Source organism: Pygocentrus nattereri, chromosome 1 (assembly GCF_015220715.1).
Source record: "Pygocentrus nattereri isolate fPygNat1 chromosome 1, fPygNat1.pri, whole genome shotgun sequence".
Lineage (NCBI taxonomy): Eukaryota > Metazoa > Chordata > Actinopteri > Characiformes > Serrasalmidae > Pygocentrus > Pygocentrus nattereri.
The window spans coordinates 28,306,361-28,327,720 of NC_051211.1; the positions used below are offsets into that span (position 1 = coordinate 28,306,361).

The window sequence follows — 21,360 nt, forward strand, 5'->3', positions numbered from 1 at the left end:
ATTTCTTTTACAGCAATGCAAAAGACTGATCACAGGTTATTGTAAATGTTAATCAATTACTTAATCACTCAATCACATAGGTGACATAGGTTTTGAATAAATCTTTACCTTCAAGAAAAGGAATCATTATGTAAAGTTGCATTTTATATTAACTTGTGTTGCCTTTATCTTATATTAAAATTAGCTGGAGAATATAAAACATTTATATGTGACAAATTAGAAAACTAGAAGAAATCAGGTGAAGGGCAAACATTTTTTCACAGCACTCTATGTGTCTGGAGAGCGTTACTATTAAAAGGAAATCAACTTACAATATATTGCCAAAAGTATTTGCTCATCTGCCTTCATACACATATGAAATTGAGTGACATCTCATTCTTAATCCATAGGGTTTAATATTATGTCGGCCCACCCTTTGCAGCTATAACAGCTTCAACTTTACTGCGAAGGCTTTCCACAAGGGTTAGGAATGTGTTTATGGGAATTTTTGACCATATTTCCAGAAGTGCATTTGTGAGGTCAGACCCTGATGTTGGATGATAAGGCCTGGCTCGCAGTCGCTGCTCTAATTCATCCCAAAGGTGTTCTATAGGGTTGAGGTCAGGACTCTGTGCAGGCTAGTCAGGTTCTTCCACACCAAACTCACTCATCCATGTCTTTATGGACCTTGCTTTGTGCACTGGTGGGCAGTCATGTTGGAACAGGAAGGAGCTGTCCCCAAACTGTTCCCACAAAGTCGGGAATATGAAATTGTCCAAAATCTCTTGGTCTGCTGAAGCATTAAGAGTTCCTTTCACTGGAACTAAGAGACTAAGCCCAACTCCTGAAAAACAACCCCACACCATAATCCCCCCTCCACCAAACTTTAGACTTGGCACAATGTAATCAGATAATTACTGTTCTTCTGGCAACCACCAAACCCAGCTTCGTCCATCAGATTGCCAGAAGCGTGATTCATCACTCCAGAGAACACGTCTCTACTGCTCTAGAGTCCATTGGTGGTGGTTTTCACCACTGCATTCAATGCCTTGCATTTCATGTGGTGATGTAAGGCTTAGATGCAGCTGCTCGGCCATGGAAACCCATTCCATGACGCTCTCTACACTGTTCTTGAGCTAATCTGAAGGCCACATGTAGTTTGGAGGTCTGTAGCGACTGACTCTGCAGAAAGTTGGTGACCTCTGCGCACTACACGCCTCAGCATCCTCTGACCCCGCTCTGTCATTTTATGTGGCCAACCACGTCATGGCTCAGTTGCTCCACTTCATTATAATACCACTGACAGTTAACTGTGGAATATTTAGTAGCGAGGAAATTTCATGACTGGACTTGTTGCACAGGTGGCGTCCTTTCACTAATGTCTGTAGAAGCAGTCTGCAGGCCTAGGGGCTTGGTTTTATACACCTGTGGCCATGGAAGTGATTGGAACACCTGAATTCAATTATTTGGATGGGTGAGTGAAAACTCTTGGCAATATAGTGTATCTACACGTGCAGAATCTTCAGGCAATTTGCAGTATATCCAAAAGGTCCACAGCTGTGGATCAGAGGAATCCCATCACCAGTCTTTCAAAGCTTCTCATAATTATACGGAGATGAGTTCTGTAATCATTAAGGCTGGTTATTTCGTTGTTTTTTGTGGGTTTTTGAGTGTTAGAGGGGTATACTGGGACTATAATAAAAGTATTGAATGCTGGAATAGTTTTCAGCTTCTGGAGCTAATATGTCTGTATAGACAGATGTTGAGAGAGGACTGTGTCCCTACAGAGCTCCTTATTTTTTTCACATCGCTGCTTTGCACTGAATACCACACGTTTCGTCAAAGCGAGTCTCGAGTTTTCCCAGCCCGTATTCTGACAAACCTCCGGCTCAAAGCCAGTCCCAGCGAAGGAGGCGTGGCTTTCTGGAATACAGGTGGGACAACACTAAAGCGTCGTAATCCGTGTCCTGGTATTGGTGAGGATGGTTCTCCAGCCATATAGATGCCAGAATTTGAAGAAAATTTGAATTGGTTGCTATGACGACGTTAATACGTGAAAAGTGCGTGCCATAAAGAATATCGCTGTTGGGCAGTAGCTGATGAGAGGCAGGTGTGAAGGGGTGCTGCTGCCGCTGCCGCGTGCCTCTGATGGCCAGTACTCTCTCGGACGACTCTCTGTGGAGACGAAACAGCAAACTCGAAACATTCCTTAAAAGAAGCCTTGAGCGAGATGCCTACGAGCGGATACGAGCTTATGAGCCATGCGTGGTTGTCTCGGAGACACTTAACAAAGTGTTTATGCACGTGGTGCTGAGCGATGAGTGCATCTATCTGACCGAACACTCGCCACGCACCCTGCAGCAGGCTGTCCACTTCACACACATCTTGGACATAGAGCTGGTAAGTGTCAGGGGTCAAAAGGTTACTCACACTAGTTTTCATTTTTAAACCTTTTTACGACTCTGCTATAAAACTGTAGTATTATCAACGTTTAAGTTACATTAATTGAAGTAATTTAGTGCCTGTCTCTCGGTTTACTGAAGAAACCGAAGCCTAAACTATGAATAAGAAACAATGAGCACTCCATTGGGCCCAGTCACATTCAGAGGAAAGTTTAAAGTGCTTTTACTTGTACACAAAGTTTGGAATGGCTTTGCCTCGAGTGCATTCCCAACCTTCTCAATATGTAGGCCTAAGAATATGAACCAAGTAAAACCCTCAGGTCATCTAGGTCGTCCAGTCAGGCCCACAGTCAGATCCGAAATGGATGAAAGTACTTTTAGCCATAACTGTCTGGTCGACTCTGTGGAACACTCTGCCTGATGACCTGGAACCTGCTGCCACTGTATTTTTTTTTAAATACAAACTTCCTTTATAGTTAGCCATTAGTTAGCTGATGATATGGAAAATTTGTTTCCATTTTATTAGTGTTTTCATTTATTTGTATAGTTGGAAATGATTCAGTTTTCTTTTAATTAGTCATTTTATTTCTCTGAAGCAGTTTGCACTGTATTTTATGTATGTAAAGTGCACTATAAATCAAGTTTAGCATTAGCATTCGTATTATTAAATGATGATTTGGAGTGGATTGCCTTTAAATTGACATGGCATCTTCATTTATTAATTATCTCATTCATAAATTAGTCCATTTGTTTGTTTATCCATCATCCATTCATCTGACCATCTTTCCCTCTGTAAATCCAGCCATCCATCAATCAGCATCTTTTTCATTCACTTATTTGTTCAGTAATTCACATGTTCATTTATTATGCTCCCACAGTACTGTTCCCTGTGTTTTATAACTTCTGCACAGATAATTATAGTAGCAGGACTTGCTTCATGTTAAGCTGAATTAAGTGGCTTAGGAAATGTTTTGTAAGCTCATGCTTTCTCAACTCATTCCTCCAAGTAAATAAAGTAAATAAAGTTTAAAGGATCCAGTAGAAAAGGATGAGAAAAGTCCTGGCAGGTGTCTCTGGTGTATCATTGTTGATAAAGTCGAGTGCACCACTGTGTCAAGTTAACCGAGGCCCAGTTTTGACCATGACTTATGAACACACTGGTGAGTTTACTAATGAGCATGTGCAAATCATGGTTTCTCAAGAGAAGTATCTGAGTTTGGCCCAATCCCATTTCTTCTTTTTACCCCTTGTTTTCGAGTGTCACCCTAACCCACGGGAACTGAGTTATAAGGGGTAGTGGTTGAAATCTTGCCCTGCAAGATGGGACCCTCAAATAAAAAAGACATTACTTCATTATCAGGCTACTAGCAGTGCGCTGTAGGCGACCCGGCACGTCTTCGGTGATAGCAGAGAAAGGAAAAGTTCAGCAACCTCGTTGCTGGGCTTTAGTTACATTTAGGGAATCATATGCTTTCAAGGAGCAGCGTAAGACATTTATTATCACCAACCACTAATTCTTTGGTGATACGAAGCTGAAGTCAGCTATTCGCCAGATTCTTGCTCAGATTTTCCTGTTCCGCCTCAAATGGTGCAGCAGTCACATTCTGGAGCTTCAGGTGTCAGAACTACCGCACTACTTGAGGTGTAATGGGAACATTAGCTAGCTAGCTACTGAGACATTAGCGTGCTATTAGCGATGATTATTTGTGCTTATTATGAAGAAAACAACCATAAAATATTGAAATGACATAAAATTAAGCTAAAACAATGGTTATTGTAATTTTTAACAGAGAAAGCACATTTGTGGGCCAGTTTATCTTTTTTCTCATAACACTCCATTTGGAGTGAGCCCCTGGAAAACCTCTGTGGGCCATGTAGCCCTAACACTTCACCCCAGCCCTCTATGTCAACAAAAATTGGGTCACCCCAACCCTGCATATGAAAGTGCAAAACAGAGAAAGTGGTAGGGGCAAGGGGTGAAATGGGATTGATCCTTGTGTCATATCACAGTTTGCCAAATTGTGTAGCTACCAACATCAGGAGAAGTTTGTTTATTCTTCAGCTGGAAAGTGAGCATTTTTTCTTCAGAGGTCTTTGTGTTTGTGTTTTTTTTTCCTTCACTCTATATTACTCCAGAGGAGAAATGTAGGATGCCTCTTTACCAATGATGTATCAAAGAAATATAGACAGCCTTATGAACTGTAAATGGGTTGCCTTAAATATCTGCATGATTCTGTCTGTTTACCCACAGATCAATGATCTCCCAGACTTTCTCAGAGGCAGAGAACGAGACCAGTCACTTCACATACGCATTGTCCACACTAGTGCAAAGGATACTGGGAAAAGAAACATAAATTCTGTGAAGCCTCAAACTATTGCCTCATCCATTCAGCAGTTCAACTATGGAGTCAGTTCCTCAATGGAAGGTAAGACAGCACTCATTAACAGATTGCAGATGTTTTCTTTTTATAAACTCATCTGTATCATCTACTCTTGCCTGTCTGTTAGTAGATTGATAGGATGTTTGCGTGTTGGGGGGCCCATTTAAAGTGTAGCCTAGGGGCCCCTGATGGGTTGAATCAGGTGTGTTTGAACAGGAAAATCAACACATTTGTGTTACAAAGACTATACTGCTGTACTGAAACCTTTAAATTCTCAGTGAATGGTCTACGTCACATCAGATATATCTGTTTGTTACAATATAAAACAAGCACCTATGCATTGATCAACGCTATATCAATAGTTTTTTCACTGAGACCAATACATTTGCGGAACAGATATTGTTTCCTATTCTTGGTCAACTAATATATCACTTGAATCTTATTGAAGATACAGTATCTTAATTCTATTTATCTCAGCTTTACATTTGTTTTTGCCAGTAACAACTTTATATAACATTAAAACTAATACAAATAAACATAAATGCAATAAAAAAAGTTACAAGAGTTTGAAGTTTTAGAAAAGTTACTATACATTTTGTTAAATACATTTAGAAAAAAACAAAAGTTAGGTTCCTGACCACTCGCTATCCTCCAGTCATTGCAACTATTTTTTAAACTCTATCAGAAGCATACCTGATTTGATTTAATTTAATGAAGGACTGATTAGCTGAAGCAAATATTGGATGGTTTAGCTAACACACACCCATCAAATCACAAAGTATTGTTTACTTGTACATTTACTTTCTTATTCTAATGTTTAGGCTTTTTTTACAGATAAATGCTTACAGTCCAGATAAATCGCCTTCATTGTAATTTTATATAATATAAAATATAATATTTAATATAATATAAAAGGCTTTTGCACAGCACTGTATATGCTTATTTAGTTGTAAAAAAGTTGTGCAAAAAATGAATAAAATTCAAATCCAAATCCCAATCTTTTTCTGTTGCTGTGTGATAAACCCATTTAATCGTCTTATCAAAGGGCTTGACTCATTACAGTTATATCTTGAGCTTATCAACACATTCCATTACCCCATTGGGAAATTAGCTAGCACTACCTCATGCACTATATAGCCCTCTAGACCTCTGGGTCACTTGCATTGAGAAAGTAGTGCACTCACTTTCCCAAAGACTGTAGCAAACCTACTTACCCAAAGCAGGATCAAAGTAAAGCCACCCAGGATGTCTATGTAGTACCTGTGGGACACACAAGGATGACCTGCCTCATTCCAGGCTTTTAAAGCCAGCATAATCTCATTGACCGGAGCTCTTTCTTAGCGGTATCTGCTCTCCTAAATATTCAGTCCAGTTAATTGGGGCATTGTGACTAGTACTAGATTGCAACGATGAGTTCATTCTGATCTCTGATGTTCCTTATGACTTCCTAGAGTAATAACAGTGAGACATTGTTTGGAAATGATGTTTTAAAGTGTTTTTCACACCCATCTCCATCTCTGACAGGAATAAGCAGTGTTCTTTTGTCCACACATTTGGCTCCATCTGAAAACACTAGCTGGAGAGTTTCCCAGTCATCAAAGAGGTACAAACAAGCAAACAAACAAATAAACATACTCACTTGTCTTCCTATTTTTATACTGTGACTCTTCTCTCTGTTTAACAATAGGTTCTGAAAATTGATACATTATCAATTATTATAGCAGTAATGAAGCATTAACATTCTGATAACTGATAATATTGTAACAAGTTGTTAGGCAGGGTTGTCAGTTGTTAACTCTGAACTGTGAAATATGATTGTCAGGTCTCAATTGTCATATTTCTTCAACTCAAACAGCAGAAAACTTCTTAAAGTGTTATGTGGGAATGACTAAAGCTTACCAGAATTTATAGTTTAGTCAGTTTCTGTTCATATAACTTATTTCTAACTTTTGTTAGGTAACTTTATTATTATATTATTCGTATTGTTCATCAGTTCTTTATAGAACATGTTTTAAATATAACATGGTGTACCTTTATGAAATGTTTGAGTTTGTTGTGTATGTAAACATTATTAAAGCTTCATGACATAGCATTCACTCCCCGTCCATATGCTGAAAACAAAGCTGCACAGTAGCAAAACAGCCTGGTACATTTAAGGAGATTTTAACTGAACCTCAATATTGACTGATATTATCAGCCATCCAAAACATTGGTAGGGCCCTATTTCACAGTGTTTGTCAGTTAATAACCTTGTCCCCTCTGCAGAAGCTGTAGCACTGTTCTGTTGTTCTTATGAACTTTGATTGGTTGTCTTCACTCTACAGCTTTTTACTGAGGGCAGCGTGTACAATGCGTGAACTGGCTCTGTTTTGCAACAATGTGTGTTATCAATCTGCTGCAACTTACTTAGCGACGTGGACTGAATGAGCATTTTTAGCACTTAGATTAGTGATAGGGTGAGCAAGAGATTAAGACAGTTGCTGATGCTGGCCATATTTATCTGAATGAACTGACACATTATTTAATATCCTTGGCAACTTGGACGTGTCACCACAGTCAACTTAGCACAAACACTTTTTGTTGACTTCTGCTAATACAACAAACTGGTTTGCTGTTGCTGCTTGCAAATTACACTGTTGATGTCAGAAGTTGTTCTAAGTAATGTTCTATGTAAACAACAGCTACATAGAGACTTTATTGTTTAATGATGAGTGAAGTCAGAAGGTTATCCATATCTGAAAAGCTCCACATTTGCACAGTCATGGTGTCATGGTTGTTATAATTGTCATCACAGCAAAACAAGTACCACATTAATACCATGATAATCACAATCTGTTTCAGTCTGGTTGTGGACATCTGTGGACTGCAGACAAAAAACCAGTACTTGCTTTAGATGTTCTTTAACTGATCTGAGGCTTACATTAACCCTCCTTGCTGTCCCTGGACACTAGTTAAAAGACACTGAAGTGCTTAATGGCGGATTAACTGTTTTCCGTGACTTGTGTGGCTGGCATCTCCTCTAAATGCGTAACTCTGATCCCTTCTGGGACAGACATCAGTAGGAGGGAGCAAATGTCGGCCTGGTGACAGAGAAACGAAGCATGCCTGTGGATCAAAGAAACATGGCAGATGAAAAAGAAAAGAGCATAGGATAGGATGCTCTAGGGGATAATTAGAGAAAGTGTATATTTAGTATGTCATGACTTTGGGTGGTAATAATAATATGAAAGGATATTACTGCCTGGAGTTCAACTGAATTGCCTTCAGAAGGCCCTAGCAAAATGAGAGATGGGAAGGGGGTGGGGACCTCCATATTCTTTATGGAGGAAGTGATAGAACCCAAGGGTTGCAATGCAAATATAGCTATTTCACCAGTGAACCTACATATGTATTCTATGGTAAAACAGTTTAGTGATTAATGATCATATTTTAAATGCTTGTTGTTTTGAGTATATAAAATCGGGCATCTAAATAGAAATAGAAATATCTAAAGGCCTCTAATCAGGTAGGTTAAACATCAACTAAAAATTGTGTAGTAGAGGCCCAGTTTCTCTACAATGCATCATTTTACATCACACAACTCTGAATGACTTTGTTATGCGTCTTAACAATATAATTATACAAATATTTTGAAATAAATGCTCCTCTCACTGTTTTGGGTTTGACATTTTTTGTTACATAGTTACAATCATACGTTGGTTGGAGTCTAGTTCAGTGGTGGTCATTTGGCGCAAAAAAATACCACAGACTGTGTTGACAGAGGTGGGTAAGTCTGAAAGCATTGTTGCTATGGTGCAAAGTGACGCAGAAAACCCTCAACAATACATGTCCAACTAAAAAGCTTTGCTTGCCTCGATAGTTCTTGTCTGCGTGAGTTCCTCTGTGCTTTTGTGTTTATAGAAAAGAGCACCCAGGGAGTTGCAGATGCCACATGTACATGAGTACAGTTAGCAGTTTGGCTCAGAAATCTTCTCTCACATTCCACCCAAGGGAGGTCATTAGCTCCAGTTTTACAAGTGTTTGGTAGAGCTTGCGACCCTCCTCAGGGACATAAAAAACCCAAGAAGCAAGGGGGTGTGATATCTCATACAGAAGGAAGCAAAATTGGTGCCTTTTGCAAGGTCTTCTAGTGTGTAAAGCAACATTTCAGCAACATATCAAATTTACACAGTGTCATACCGCAAATATAGTCACAGCCAAGGAGCGATGTCTAAGATTTGCGCTAATTTTACACTTCAGCTATGAGTTTAATGTTGCTAATAAGTAATGGAAGTTTATACCAATTAGCAGTATGTAAGCTGTGTTCCTAATTCACAACAGAGTTGCCTCAAGCTGTGTGTAGTTAAGTAATCTCAAATAGACTTGCTTATGCGGTTTCTGTCATTGTATGACATACTGATATCTTTAAAACTGACATATGCTTTATAGCTGAAGAAAGTAGTAGCAATCATATTGAAGCTTGACTGTCTGTAATCATATTCATTTTTTATAGATAACAGTATGTCATGTTATTCTTCACTTCAAGCAAGTAAAATATCATGCTTGTTGGTAGTTATCAGCTTCCATTATTTGTTAGGTACATTGGCCTCACAGTTCCACGGGAAAACTAAGCAAACTTAAGACGCCAAAATGTCTAACTACATTTGGGGTAATGAGAAAATTGTGTTATTTGAATATTGATTTAATTATTAATTGAAAGTCTATACTGCATTCATGTAGAATATCTGCACCATTACCATAGTGTTTTCTTTAATGTCAATGAAAAATATAGATCTAAAAATAAGAGTATTTGGACATTTTTTATACTGGATCTTAAAAGCTATTTAATGCACATGGAAGAATTTCTTCTTCATCCTGAGTCTTAGTAGAAAATTTAAAGAGGAGGAAATTGAAGGGGAGAGAGTAGACCTGTGCAAGGTACAGTGCAATGATGAGAATCATCCTTACAGGGTGTATTTTACAAGCACCTCACTTTGGCCATGAATGCTTATGCATGATTTTCAAAGTGCTTTAAGATGGCCACTATTTGAAGTCATTTACAGTGTCAATAGCTGCATGAAAAACTATGTGTTTCAGGGGTGATGACTGTGGCAAGGGCATTAGAAAGAGCCGTTCCGCATCCTGTCCTGCTTACCCATCCAACTTGCGCCTGGCCCTACCTCAGGCCTTAGTACAGCCCCAGATCAGCCCTGACATAAATCCACTATCAGGGGTCACTGCAACACAGCTATGGCCCCTTACTGCCAGCTGTAGGAGTTCTGTCCTGGGCAGGCAAATGAAGACACAGGAGGATTTGAAAGAGGAGGAGGAGAAGAAAGAGGCAGAGCTTCATTTGTATGCTGTGTCACTCACTTCACGAATATATCTCCAATTGCAGAGCTCCTGGAACAGCTATATCATGGTAAGCAATTGTTTTTGTCTACAAAAAGTAATTTAGCAGCTTTTGAAATAACAATTGCCATGTGTTTAAACCAGAAAGGCTTTGATCTTCAGTAGCTGGACTTCAATGTAGTAATTAGATGTGGCTGCCCAGGATCTAATCCTTCTACCCAAACTGTGGTCTCAGTATCAGTATCAGTCTCAGTAACTCAAGTCTTACAGCTGATCCAGCTGAACAGTCTTTTGAGAGTTAGTTACCATGACCTTATGTAACTGTGATTTGCTATAGAAGAAATCACGTCTTCTCACAAGAAGGAGGGCTCTGCTCACAGTGATTGTATCGGTTGATCAAACACCTGGAATTCAAGGCTACTCAAAACCTATTTTTGGTTAGAACATGTTTAAAAAGATACGAGACATATGCAACTACAGTGAATGTAAATGTGGGCACCCTTGGCCACATTGCATATCTTACTGATTTCTGAAGTGAAAAGAACCTCAGCAGCAAACAGTTACAACCTGCTGGCTGAGGATCTGAAAATGAAGATAACTGATGCCTACAAAGCCAGGGGAAGACAATAAAAAGGTATCAAAGTGCTACTAGCTCACCATTTCTACTATTCAAAATGTGTGGCAGCCAGTGGCACAACAATCCACAAGAATGGATTCCAATAAATCTCAGCAATTTCCTGGAGGAAATTTGATGCCGTGAGTAAAAAGTAAAGTACTGACTGAGTATGGTGTCCAAATGTTTGCATGTACTGCAATTACTATGTATTTTTTGCAGTTTTTTTAAGTTAATCACATAAAAAGGGCTAACATTTTACATTACTGTTTTGTAGTTAGCAAGTAACTATTCAGGAACTAAGCAGGTATGAAAAGATAGAGCTGCATCAACACTTGAGTAACTACTATTAACTACCAAGGAGTGCTATAGTGTAGTAGTTTTGCAGTTGTCCTATTAGTAGGCTGATGTGCAAATTGATTCACACTCCCAAATACGAAGATGTACATTAACCTTCATAGGTTGCTGATCAAAACAAATAAATTAGGAACACCAGTCAGTGCAGTGTGGTGTCTCCCACCTCCTCTGAGGATACTTGTTTCTGAAAATAATAAAAGATGATATAATCCATTATATTGTAGACAATGCACACTGTGTAGTGTATCTCAATACTTTTAGATGTGTCGGAATACAGTACATCAGTAGTTTCCCATGAGCCTTGTAAGACTCCGCTCCTGAGCAACTGTTGAATTGATCAGTAATTTATGGGTAGTTATATTAAGACACTACAGCAACACAGTTTCTCTAAGAGAAATGTAAGACTCAGTAGTTGTTAACAGTGAACAACCCTGATCATGAGTTTACTGTTACCTACTAAGTAATTAACTAGTGCTCCTTGGTCATTAATAGTAATTACTTAAGTGTTAATGCAGCACTATTCCTTCATCTGTGCTTAGTTTCTGAATAGTTTCCTACAATATTGTAAAATGTTGGCCATATGAGGTAACAGTGCTTTAAGATTTGCGGAAAAATGCTTTCACAAAGATCATGTTTACTTTTTTAACTTTAAAAATAAAAAACATGTTAAAATCAACACCAGTGATTTAATCTAAGTCTTTCTGTATATTACTGTAGAGATCCACACTGACGCTGGACTCTGTGTACATGAAGACATGCAGTGTGTCAAGCCCCTCGCCCAAGAAACAGACGCAGCATAAAAGCAGGTGCAGTACCATTCTTACTCTCTGTCGTATTAAGAGTTCCAAAGCTCACATCCACACATCTGGTAGGATTACATTTTTCTGCTCTTAGCCTCTTCCAACCACAGCTGGAACAAATGCTAAAGCCTACTTGCAGTTCATTGTGAACTTTGCATGATAAATTGCAAATCTGTTTGTACCTGTGATCGTTAACAGTGGGGAGCGGACATCTCACCTGTTTAGCCAGCTGATTGGGGAGCTGTTACAGGAAAAGATTAGCCTAGAGAGTCTCTACCTGCTGCTACAGGAGCTCTTCACTGCCGCTCACCGAAACCCTTCCATCAAAAAGTTTTTTTGGAGGGTAAGTTGTCAAACTCAGCGTGGGTATGTTCTCTTGTGTGTGCATGCCACACGCTCAGTGTAGTGGTAGTGGCGAACTGTGACAGCATATGTCTACTTGCAACTTCAGCAGATTTCAACATTATGAAAATGAGTCTGCCCACCACAGTGCACGTCACACACACAAAAATCGTTTTCAAAATGCAGAGTATGCTGGTGTCTGTAACAAGTTTTAATTTAATTAAGTTTTTATTACCATCAAATTTGACCAAGAGGCCAAGAACCGAGTAGCTGAGGTGAATAGACCAGAGATTAGTGAAGTTACCCTTGTTACTTGAAGCTTTGAAGCATCTGTCAAAAATCAATCCCCTTTGTTTTAAAGCACTATTGATGCTTGGTTCCTGTTCTAAAAACATATGTGACGAATGACATTGGCACACAACCACTTGAATGCTTTGGAAACTGATTCAACAGAAACAAAGCAGCAAAAGTTTTCAAGGTTTTAAGCCAATGCCAAATGCTGATACCGTACTTCAGCTTGTAAATATGAAGTTCGCATATTGACAGTGTAGTAGATTTAGCATAGAAGATATAGCTGCTGTTCATGTTTCTAACCACCAGGTGTCATTAATGTGCACTGTTTTTAAAAGCTTCAAGTAACATATCCTTTGTATTAATCATAATGATGAGGATGAATCAAAGGAAACCAAACAACAGGAATAAAACATAGAACCAGAAACTGACAAGAACAAATGTAAATCAGAAGTACAAAGTCACATAGGCAATACAAGACAAACCAGCTGAGCAAAACAAGAATAAATACACTGAGAAACGCACACAGGTGCGATGGGTAAAATGGCAAGACAGAGGAGGAAACAGACCCCAAAAGAACAACAAAAGCACATGGCTAGGGAAAGGTGACAGACTAGACTGGGGCACACACAGAAAAGAGCAGAGACAGACCAGGGAAAGCACGTGTCTTGGGTGAGTTTAATTGAATACATCACAGTAATGTCCACTGATGACAAGTTGAGCGTTCTGATGCAGAATAATCCTTCACTAAAGAACACTGGCACAGAACTGCAGTGGTTGTCCATAGCTGATCACAATCTGCAGAATATTGTGGACTTTAGGAGATGGTGTACTTGAATACTGTGGACTTTAGGAGACACTCCTCACACAAAAAGGCATAGGAAGAGCCCCCAAATGTCTTCCTAAGTATATAAGGCCAGTGGGGTGTATGAGAAACCACACAAGGTATTGCTCAGTTCAATGTGTGTTTACAATTATTTACAACTATTTACAAACAAACAAGCCATCTCTACAGGGGTAAGCCAGGCCAACATAACAAACCAAACCCAACTCCCTAACTTAAATGATAAACAGGAGAAAAAGAAATATACAAAGAAAACAGCTCTTACCCCCTTCCGGCACAGTCACAACCTTCATGTGTGTCAACACAATAAATCTGATTCCTCTATTACTTCTGTATGATGTTGGTAGTTTAATGTGTAAAACTTTCTGTTCGACTCCTGAAGGCCTGATCAATAGGACAGCTTGCTTACTGCTTAGATCACGTGTGTCAGGCCAAAACACTGCAGACTTCAGCCCACAGTCTCATTAAACACACCCGGTTCAGCTCATCAACTAATTAGCGAGGCCTTCATAAACTGAATTCAGAACGTTAGATGAGGGTAAACGCTAATCTTAGTTTAACATGACTGGCTTAGATACCACGTCTGATCAGGTGTTTCAAGATTTTAACCCTTTTGTTTCCATCCCAGGCTTACCAATGAAATAATAGTCCTGCATTGCTTCCACAGTTTAAACAGCTTTTCCGAGGGCTCACTGTACAGTGGTTCCCAATCCTGCTCTTGAAATACAAGCATGTTACATTAGGGAAAACCAAGAAATTTGCAGGGGTTGAAACCAGGGTTGGGAAACACTTACAGGATATTTAGAAGACGGTATTTCTAATTTGGGCCCCCTGTGTTTGCTCTAACATAAACTTTGCAGATTTGTGTATGTTCATTATACATGAGTTCTGCTTGTTTGTTTGTCAGTGCCCTGAGCTGTATCCGTTCCTGGTGAAGACATTGGAAGAGAACTCGCAGCTCTCTCAGGAAGGACTAAACACCATAGACAGACTACTGTAAGTTCATCTACCCGTTAAACAAAAATAAACACAGACCATTCATTCTTCTTTGTAAGAACTAAGTATGTAAGCTTCTTTACTCTTTTGCAATGAGCTTAAGACTGCACTGTGAGTTGTTTTTTTTTTTTTAATTTTCTGACAAGTTTACTCAGAAGGCTGATTTAGATAGGGTTTAATAACTTGTGACTCAACTGTGACCTCAAATGGAAACTCTATGTAACAGCACATAGTGAAATTCCATGGCCTTCATTATGTTTAATACACCCATGTCCTGCTGAATTTGCATTTATTTCTATGTGTAAAGAACACAATCTATCTAAAATCTCTTTTGCTTATGCTAGAAACTGCCATTCACATTTCAGTAGCCTTATAATGTTACTCTGAATAAACAAATCATCAGTAAGCCCTTAGTATCTGAGTTCCAGTCTGAATGAAAGTATTGCTGTGCAACCAACAATGACGTTAGTGGACTGCTTTTAGACAGTGATTGAAAAACATGGTAGCACACAGAAAACTTCAATTCCATATGATAATCCCTTTTACTCTGCCCATTGTGGACATGCGCACATTTTTTATTTTGAAAACCTGAAGGGGACAAAGCCAATGTTATAGTGCTAAAAGTGTTACTAGAGCACTACAGTTTTGTTTCACTCCCTCCAGGCTTAGCACGTTAGTGGTTCAGACATTGAGTGTGATGTTCCGTGAGACGGAGCTTGAACCTGCTCGCCTTAGCATGCTGACATCCAAGCAGTGAGTAACCCTAGATGTTATCATTGGACCCTGTTACTTTGGGAAAAGAAACTTCATAGATTTAACTAAGGCCTTAATGTGTTCCAGGGGAGGTGTCACAGCAGCCATGCTCTTAGCTTTGGTGTGTGATCCAGAGCTGCGGCCGTCACGCACTGCACAACTGCCCAGTAGCCAAACTCCATCATACACAGAGGTAAAACTGGTCACTTTACCTTTAGTCCTGTTTTGGCTTTATGAAAACTTTTATTAGATATCACACATTAACTTATGTTCAAATGGACCTCATGTAATCACTAGATTTAATATTGTCTCTCAAACACAAGCAAATTTTACATATATTGTGACATGTTAAGTTTTATTGGACAAGATAATTATAAACTTAGAAGAACATTTTTGTATTTTTATCACAAAATTGATCGCCCAATTTCAGTTAGTTTAAAGCCAGGGTCCCATTATTTAAAAAAATGTCATTCTACACTTGAAGCCCCAAGGAATTATTTAAACGGAAAACTAACTGTGGTATCTTTAAGCTGCTCTACAGTTTGAGACTGAAATTAGTTGACAGTCAACAGTCATGTTTTGAAGAACAGCTTTGAAGAACAGTAGACCTAACTTTACAACTCCATGTTTTGAAAATAAGTGTTCTTGTATTATACTGAGAAAGTTTAAATATTGGGTTATCCATTAAAATATAACATACTGTTAAGAGTATCACTTATCAAGAGTATCACATCATCCATAAGAGGAGTCATGTAGGCTTTATTACTTAAAAAAAGACTTTGGTTGGGCTGACACTAGAGATGGCACTGATCCAATACCACAGGAGTATCCAGTCTTATCCACAAAGGCCTGTGTGGTTTTAAGTTTAGATTTCAACAAAGCAGGAATACACATGATTTAAAGTAGAGGCTTATTGGTTGGTTCTTTTATTTTCTGTGGTGAAGTTCTCTGATTAAATATTTATGCTGTAGAAATTTGCATGCGGTGTTGAGTACTGTCGCTGTAGCTTGTTACCAGGATTGGGAGAGTTACTTTAAAAATGTATTTCATTACAGATTACTGATTAACTCTTAAAAATGTAACTGTAACCTAATCCAAAGGATTACTATGATCAAGAAATGTAATTAATTAATTCCTTTTGTTTAATTACTTTTGGATTGCTTGTTCAAAAATAATTTCGCCCAGACTTTTTAACAGGAATTTAATGTAACACATCAAACACAAAAATCACACTATTTTATGAGATGTAATGATAGAATGTGCCACACAGAAACAATCACTAATCTCACAATAAGCAAAACAGCTGAAGATGACAGATCAACAGTTCAATTTGTTTGATTTAATACACAGGTATACTCAAACCTTGAAGTTAAAAAATCAAGCTTTACTCCCCAGGAAAAAAAATATTGATTTTTAACAGAATATTTTGTGACTAAAAGCTCTGAGACTAAAGCACAGGGGAAAAACTAACTGATGTAGAATAATTCAGTATATTGGATCAAACGCAAAATAGTTAAAAACTATACTGCTGTCCCAGGGACCGTGAGAGAGAAGCAGCTTAAAAAATGTGTGTGTGTGTGTGTGTGTATTGCTGTCTTGAGACTTTTCCTTATTTGACTTATTTATGTACAATCTGCCCCGCGACCCTGACGGAGAAGCGGCTTAGAAAATGGATGGATGTACAATCTGTTTTTTTGTTTTCATGCCAAAGTCAAAAGATCAATCTGGTGCAAATCTTCTTTTGAGACACCTAATCAACATTAATCATAAATAGAGGCCATTCTAAAAACTCTGACTGGCCATCCTGTGTGTTCTATCTGTAAAAAGGCTGTACTGGCTCACTAACTTTGAGGTTCATAATTTTTAGAAGCTCACTTGTTAGCTCTCAGCTGCTTAAGTCCACAGAAATGAGTTTAAAGAGGCAATAAAATAGCCATAAAGGGAGAGCTGATCATCTTGGTTACAAATGATCATTTACACATATTTACAATTTGCATACATCATTCGAAAACTATTGAAGACAGAATTCATACAAGTGAAAACGAACCTAACTTTGCCACTCACAAGACTTTATTTGCTTTCTTTACACATTTTCAGTCAGTTAAAATATGTCAGGTTAAGGTTTTCAAAAGTTTGATCTCTAGCCAAACTCGCTTCCACTTTTCCCCAAATAAAATCTACACGACTCATTTATCATTAAAACAGCGACTTTCTGTGAAAAAAAGATGAGTTTGCATATAATTGTAGTTTAATTGTAATCCTGCTCATAATCACTGTTTTTACAATGTACCTGTAATCTAATTACTAAATTTTTTTTATTGTCACATTTTTTTTATTACGTAATGCCTTTATATGTTTCCCATTACTACCCAACCTCACCTATTACTAAGTGTATGTGTGCCCCTCTGCGTTTAACTACACAGTGAAGTTTTGTCAGTTTTTATAATTCACAGTAAGTCATACTGTGTTATAATTAAATCAATATGTCTGCATGACCTTAATAAAGCCTTGGATGTGGGTTGTGTGGTTTGAGAGAAGTTTTGGATGTCTATTGACATCAAAGGTTTGTTAGCAACTTTTTCCCCAAAGCTCAAGCACTAAAACCATTTTTTTACCCAACCATTACTTTAAGCGTGGTCTTTGACTTTGACTTATAAGGGTTTCAAATAGAGAGTCTGCAGAATGTTTGTGTTGCTGTTACAGGCTTTACAAGCAGAGTATCTGGATGCTGCGTCTGTTTTGCTATTTGAGGTGGTAATGTTCTGTCTGGATGTAAGTATTTTTCTTTACATTCCAACTTCTATTTCTGTACATATAACACCACTCCAGTCTTTCCCCCCAACTATGGGCTTACAGACTTTCTGACTTTTTATTCAAAGGCAAGTCGCACCCCACACCCAGGACACTTCCTGACTGTGAGCTGGGTTTTTAGAACCCTTAAATCACACCCTTTCTTAGTAAGTCTTGCATACTTCTCATTTTCATTTTTAACCTAATAAAGTTTCTTCATTTCTCCAAGTTCTTTACATGCATTTTTCTTTTATCCTATTGCTCTTCATCTTCTCTATTTACTAGCACAACTAAAACACTATCTTTTGATTTGTCTGTGTTTAGCCACACTTTATGGGTTACCAGGCTAAGCAGGTAGTTCTGGTGCTGTCAGATTCAAAGTCTCCTCTTAACCCGTCTCAGGCGGTCCTCTTGTACCAGCGGTGCCATGTACTGCTGGCCTGCCTGCACTACAGCACTTACCTGAGCACCCACATCACATCGGAATTCCAAGAGGAGTTTAGGTAAGCGACTGCAGCTTGCCTGCTCAAGTAAACCAGCTATCTTGAGCAAATAAAGTCTGAAGTAAAACATGGCTCATGCCTTTCTAGCAAATCCAACAGTTAGATTGGGGTGATAAAATGATAACAATATTCATAGATTGATTGATTATTATTGTTATAATTTCTGAGCTGTTTTGTTCCAAAACATATCAGCAAATGAATGAACCGAGAACAACTGCTAAGGAACACAATGATATCTTATTTTTTATTATTTAATTATAAATGAATATTTGTACATATTATACACAAACACAACTTTTGTTTTCTTTAGGTATCACAATACTGTTTGAATACAAAATTGAGCAAATATTCATTCATTCATTCATTCATTTATCATCTTAAACCACTTCATCCAGTTCTGGTAATTCCAGATGATTATCCCCCGCAACTTCCCCCAGCTCATTCTGAGGGACCCCAAGCCACTCCCAGGACAACTTGGAAATCTGATCCCTCCAGCAGGTCCTGGGACATCCTTGGGGTCTTGTCACAGTAGGCCGTACCTAATAAACCGCATCCATGGGAACCACCACAACTGGCTTCTCTCAATGTGGAGGAGTTGTGGCTCTATGAGCTCCTCTCAGATGACCAAGCTCCTCACCCTATTGAGTAAAGTGTAACCCACCAACCTGCGAAGAAAGTTCATTTCCGCTGCTTGTATCTGCACTCTCATTCTTGCGGTCATTTAATGAATATCATGAACAGGAGTGGAGACCAGGCACACCCTTGGTTGAATCCAACACTCACATTCAACGAGCTTGACTTAATGCCAAGTATACGAGCACAACTCTCACTCTGGGAGTACAGAGACCGGTCAATTGTTCCATGGCCTGGACGGAATGCGCATTGTTCCTCCCCACTTTGATGTTGAACTATTGGTCAGTCTTCTTTCCAGCACCTTGGCATAAACTTTCCCAGAGAGGCTGAGCAGTGAGATACCCTGGTAATTGCCACACATTCTCCACTCTCTTCACCCCAGTATCCACAATATATGTTCCCAAGTCAAGTGAAATGACAACAAAATGGATAATTGACCTTTGACCCATCCGGCATCTCTCACTATGTGCAACTCCAGAGTAGGAGAGGGAACACCAACCCTATCAAGGAGTTTGGTTCCAGAACCAGCTCTGGGTGAAGGTGAGCCCAATTATATCCAGTTGATACCTCTGAACCTCCCACACAAGCTTCAGATACATGGTATCGTGTCCCTTGATCATGTTCATAAATTAGGCATACAATACCTATCAGTTATCTACTGATTAATAATGTTGATGTTTTATGATGTCAATCACATATTTGTTTGGCTGTTTTGCTGTAGTTATTGATTGGTATGGACAACCTCTACCAACCCTTTTTTTTTTTTTAGGTATTATGTGAAAATATCAGGGCTGGAGGACAAGTTACCCCCTCATTATCCTATCAGTTTGCCAGCACGGCACCTCATCTCCCAGCTGCTCAGCCTGATGCTTCACAGGCCCTAAACATGTCTCCTGTTGCTGATTGCTTTCACCACTGATCTTGCATGGTTTACATCAGGGGAGCACAACTCAGGCACAGTTTGGTGCTTTACCTACTTAAACATGCTTGATTCAACTTGTCTGTTAATTCCCGGGTTTAGTAGGTGTGTTTATGTAGGGGAAACACAAAACTGTGCTGGACCATCCAGGATTGGAGTTTGCCCCCTTGTTTACAGCCTTCTCTCTCGCTCAAACACACACACACATAGAGAGCATAATCTGTGCTTTTATGAACACATTTATTATAAATTGTTCTCCGGAACTGTATTCCTTTAAAGATATCCATTTCACCAACACTTGCTTTTGGGTCGTAGTGTGGCTTGCATAATGGAAGGTTGCTCTACAGAATGCCTTTCTTTGACAATGCAATGACATCCAAGAAGTGAAGAATTCACTCTGAATTAAGTACATTACACCAAAAAGGCATTATCTAGTAAGCTGTAGCAATTTTACAAGTTTTTCTTTCACTTGCTATGCAAACTGAGAAGCTATATATTACCTGATAGCGTAATTATTGTTTAATTGCACTTAAATTACAGCTTTAGAATAAGTACATCTTACATTTTTTGTCTACTGATGTTCTTCCTAATGGCGTCTGTCTGTCAATCTGTTGGTTCAAGAAAGTTTTAAATAATGCGGTTTCATTTATTATTGTTGTAAGCAAGGTTGCCTGTTGCTATACTCTTTATTTGTTCTGTCTAACTCTGTATATTACCTAGAGAATTGGTTTAATTTTTTTTTGTTGGGCCTGCAGGGCAGCAATCTATAACCCATTTTATCCTGTTTGAGGCTTTCTGTTCAGCCCTGAAAGGCAAACCATATTTATTTTCTTACAACAGAAACCTTGAATGGTCCAAGTATAGAGCCCATAGTTTACAAAATAAATCTGGTTTGCCCGTATAAATAATTGCAGCATGTGTTTTTGGATTGAATGCTGGTTCCACATTTGATGGCAAAGTGTGTGTGTGTGTGTTTGTGCCTTTTAATTATTAAATTAATTATACTTTTCTCCAGTTGTTATTTATAATGTTTTGTCATTTAGAAGTATTTAATTTGCCAAAATGTCTAATAAAAACATTTACCAAAAACAAAAAAAACATTCACACTACATATACAATTTCTTCTTTCATTTTATAGAACAGATATTTTGAAAATTGCTTCACGTGAGCAGCTGCAGCACCAGAAACAGGGCTACACAACCCATACAGCACTTTAGCTGTATTACTCTGTATTACTACACTTCTTACTCTATTTGTTGTGATGGTGCATGGACAGTTAAATATGGATGTTGCAGATGAGTGTGCCATGGAACACAACAATAACATTTTGATATCCCTTCTGTAGTAGTTATATGGAGCTGAAGTGAGCATTCCCTTGGAAAAAACAAACGCAAGAGTAGCACTAAGAAGAATGCAGAAGTAGTCA

General features: G+C 38.6%; 1 protein-coding gene across 5 annotated transcripts; it reads left to right on the plus strand.

Moving 5' to 3' along the window:
- The first annotated feature begins 1,916 nt into the window (after positions 1-1,916).
- Positions 1,917-20,943, plus strand: c1h12orf56 (chromosome 1 C12orf56 homolog). 5 transcript variants are annotated; one of them, XR_001858417.2, is made up of 14 exons: positions 1,917-2,379; positions 4,633-4,807; positions 6,287-6,365; positions 9,839-10,163; positions 11,781-11,869; positions 12,062-12,206; positions 14,248-14,336; positions 15,000-15,089; positions 15,177-15,282; positions 17,793-17,861; positions 17,969-18,046; positions 18,204-18,382; positions 18,778-19,555; positions 19,785-19,901. XR_001858417.2 is itself a non-coding variant. In XM_017710687.1 (13 exons), exons 1-13 carry the CDS (start codon positions 2,128-2,130, stop codon positions 19,897-19,899), a joined length of 1,791 nt encoding a protein of 596 aa, XP_017566176.1. In that variant the 5' UTR covers positions 1,917-2,127; the 3' UTR covers positions 19,900-20,943. The 5 variants fall into 5 exon arrangements, 3 of the variants coding, with proteins under 3 accessions (XP_017566176.1, XP_017566177.1, XP_037389834.1); XR_001858418.2 differs by having other exon boundaries at positions 18,793-19,555; XM_017710687.1 differs by lacking the exon at positions 18,778-19,555 and having other exon boundaries at positions 19,785-20,943.
- The last annotated feature ends 417 nt before the right edge of the window (positions 20,944-21,360 follow it).

Excerpts from the sequence above, each read along its gene's own strand:
- c1h12orf56 (XM_017710687.1), top strand. The coding sequence starts at position 2,128 with ATGGCCAGTACTCTCTCGGACGACTCTCTGTGGAGACGAAACAGCAAA. Across the intron at positions 12,207-14,247 it reads TCAAAAAGTTTTTTTGGAGG|TGCCCTGAGCTGTATCCGTT; the intron begins GTAAGTTGTCAA and ends TTTGTTTGTCAG. Across the intron at positions 17,862-17,968 it reads TGGTAATGTTCTGTCTGGAT|GCAAGTCGCACCCCACACCC; the intron begins GTAAGTATTTTT and ends TTTTATTCAAAG.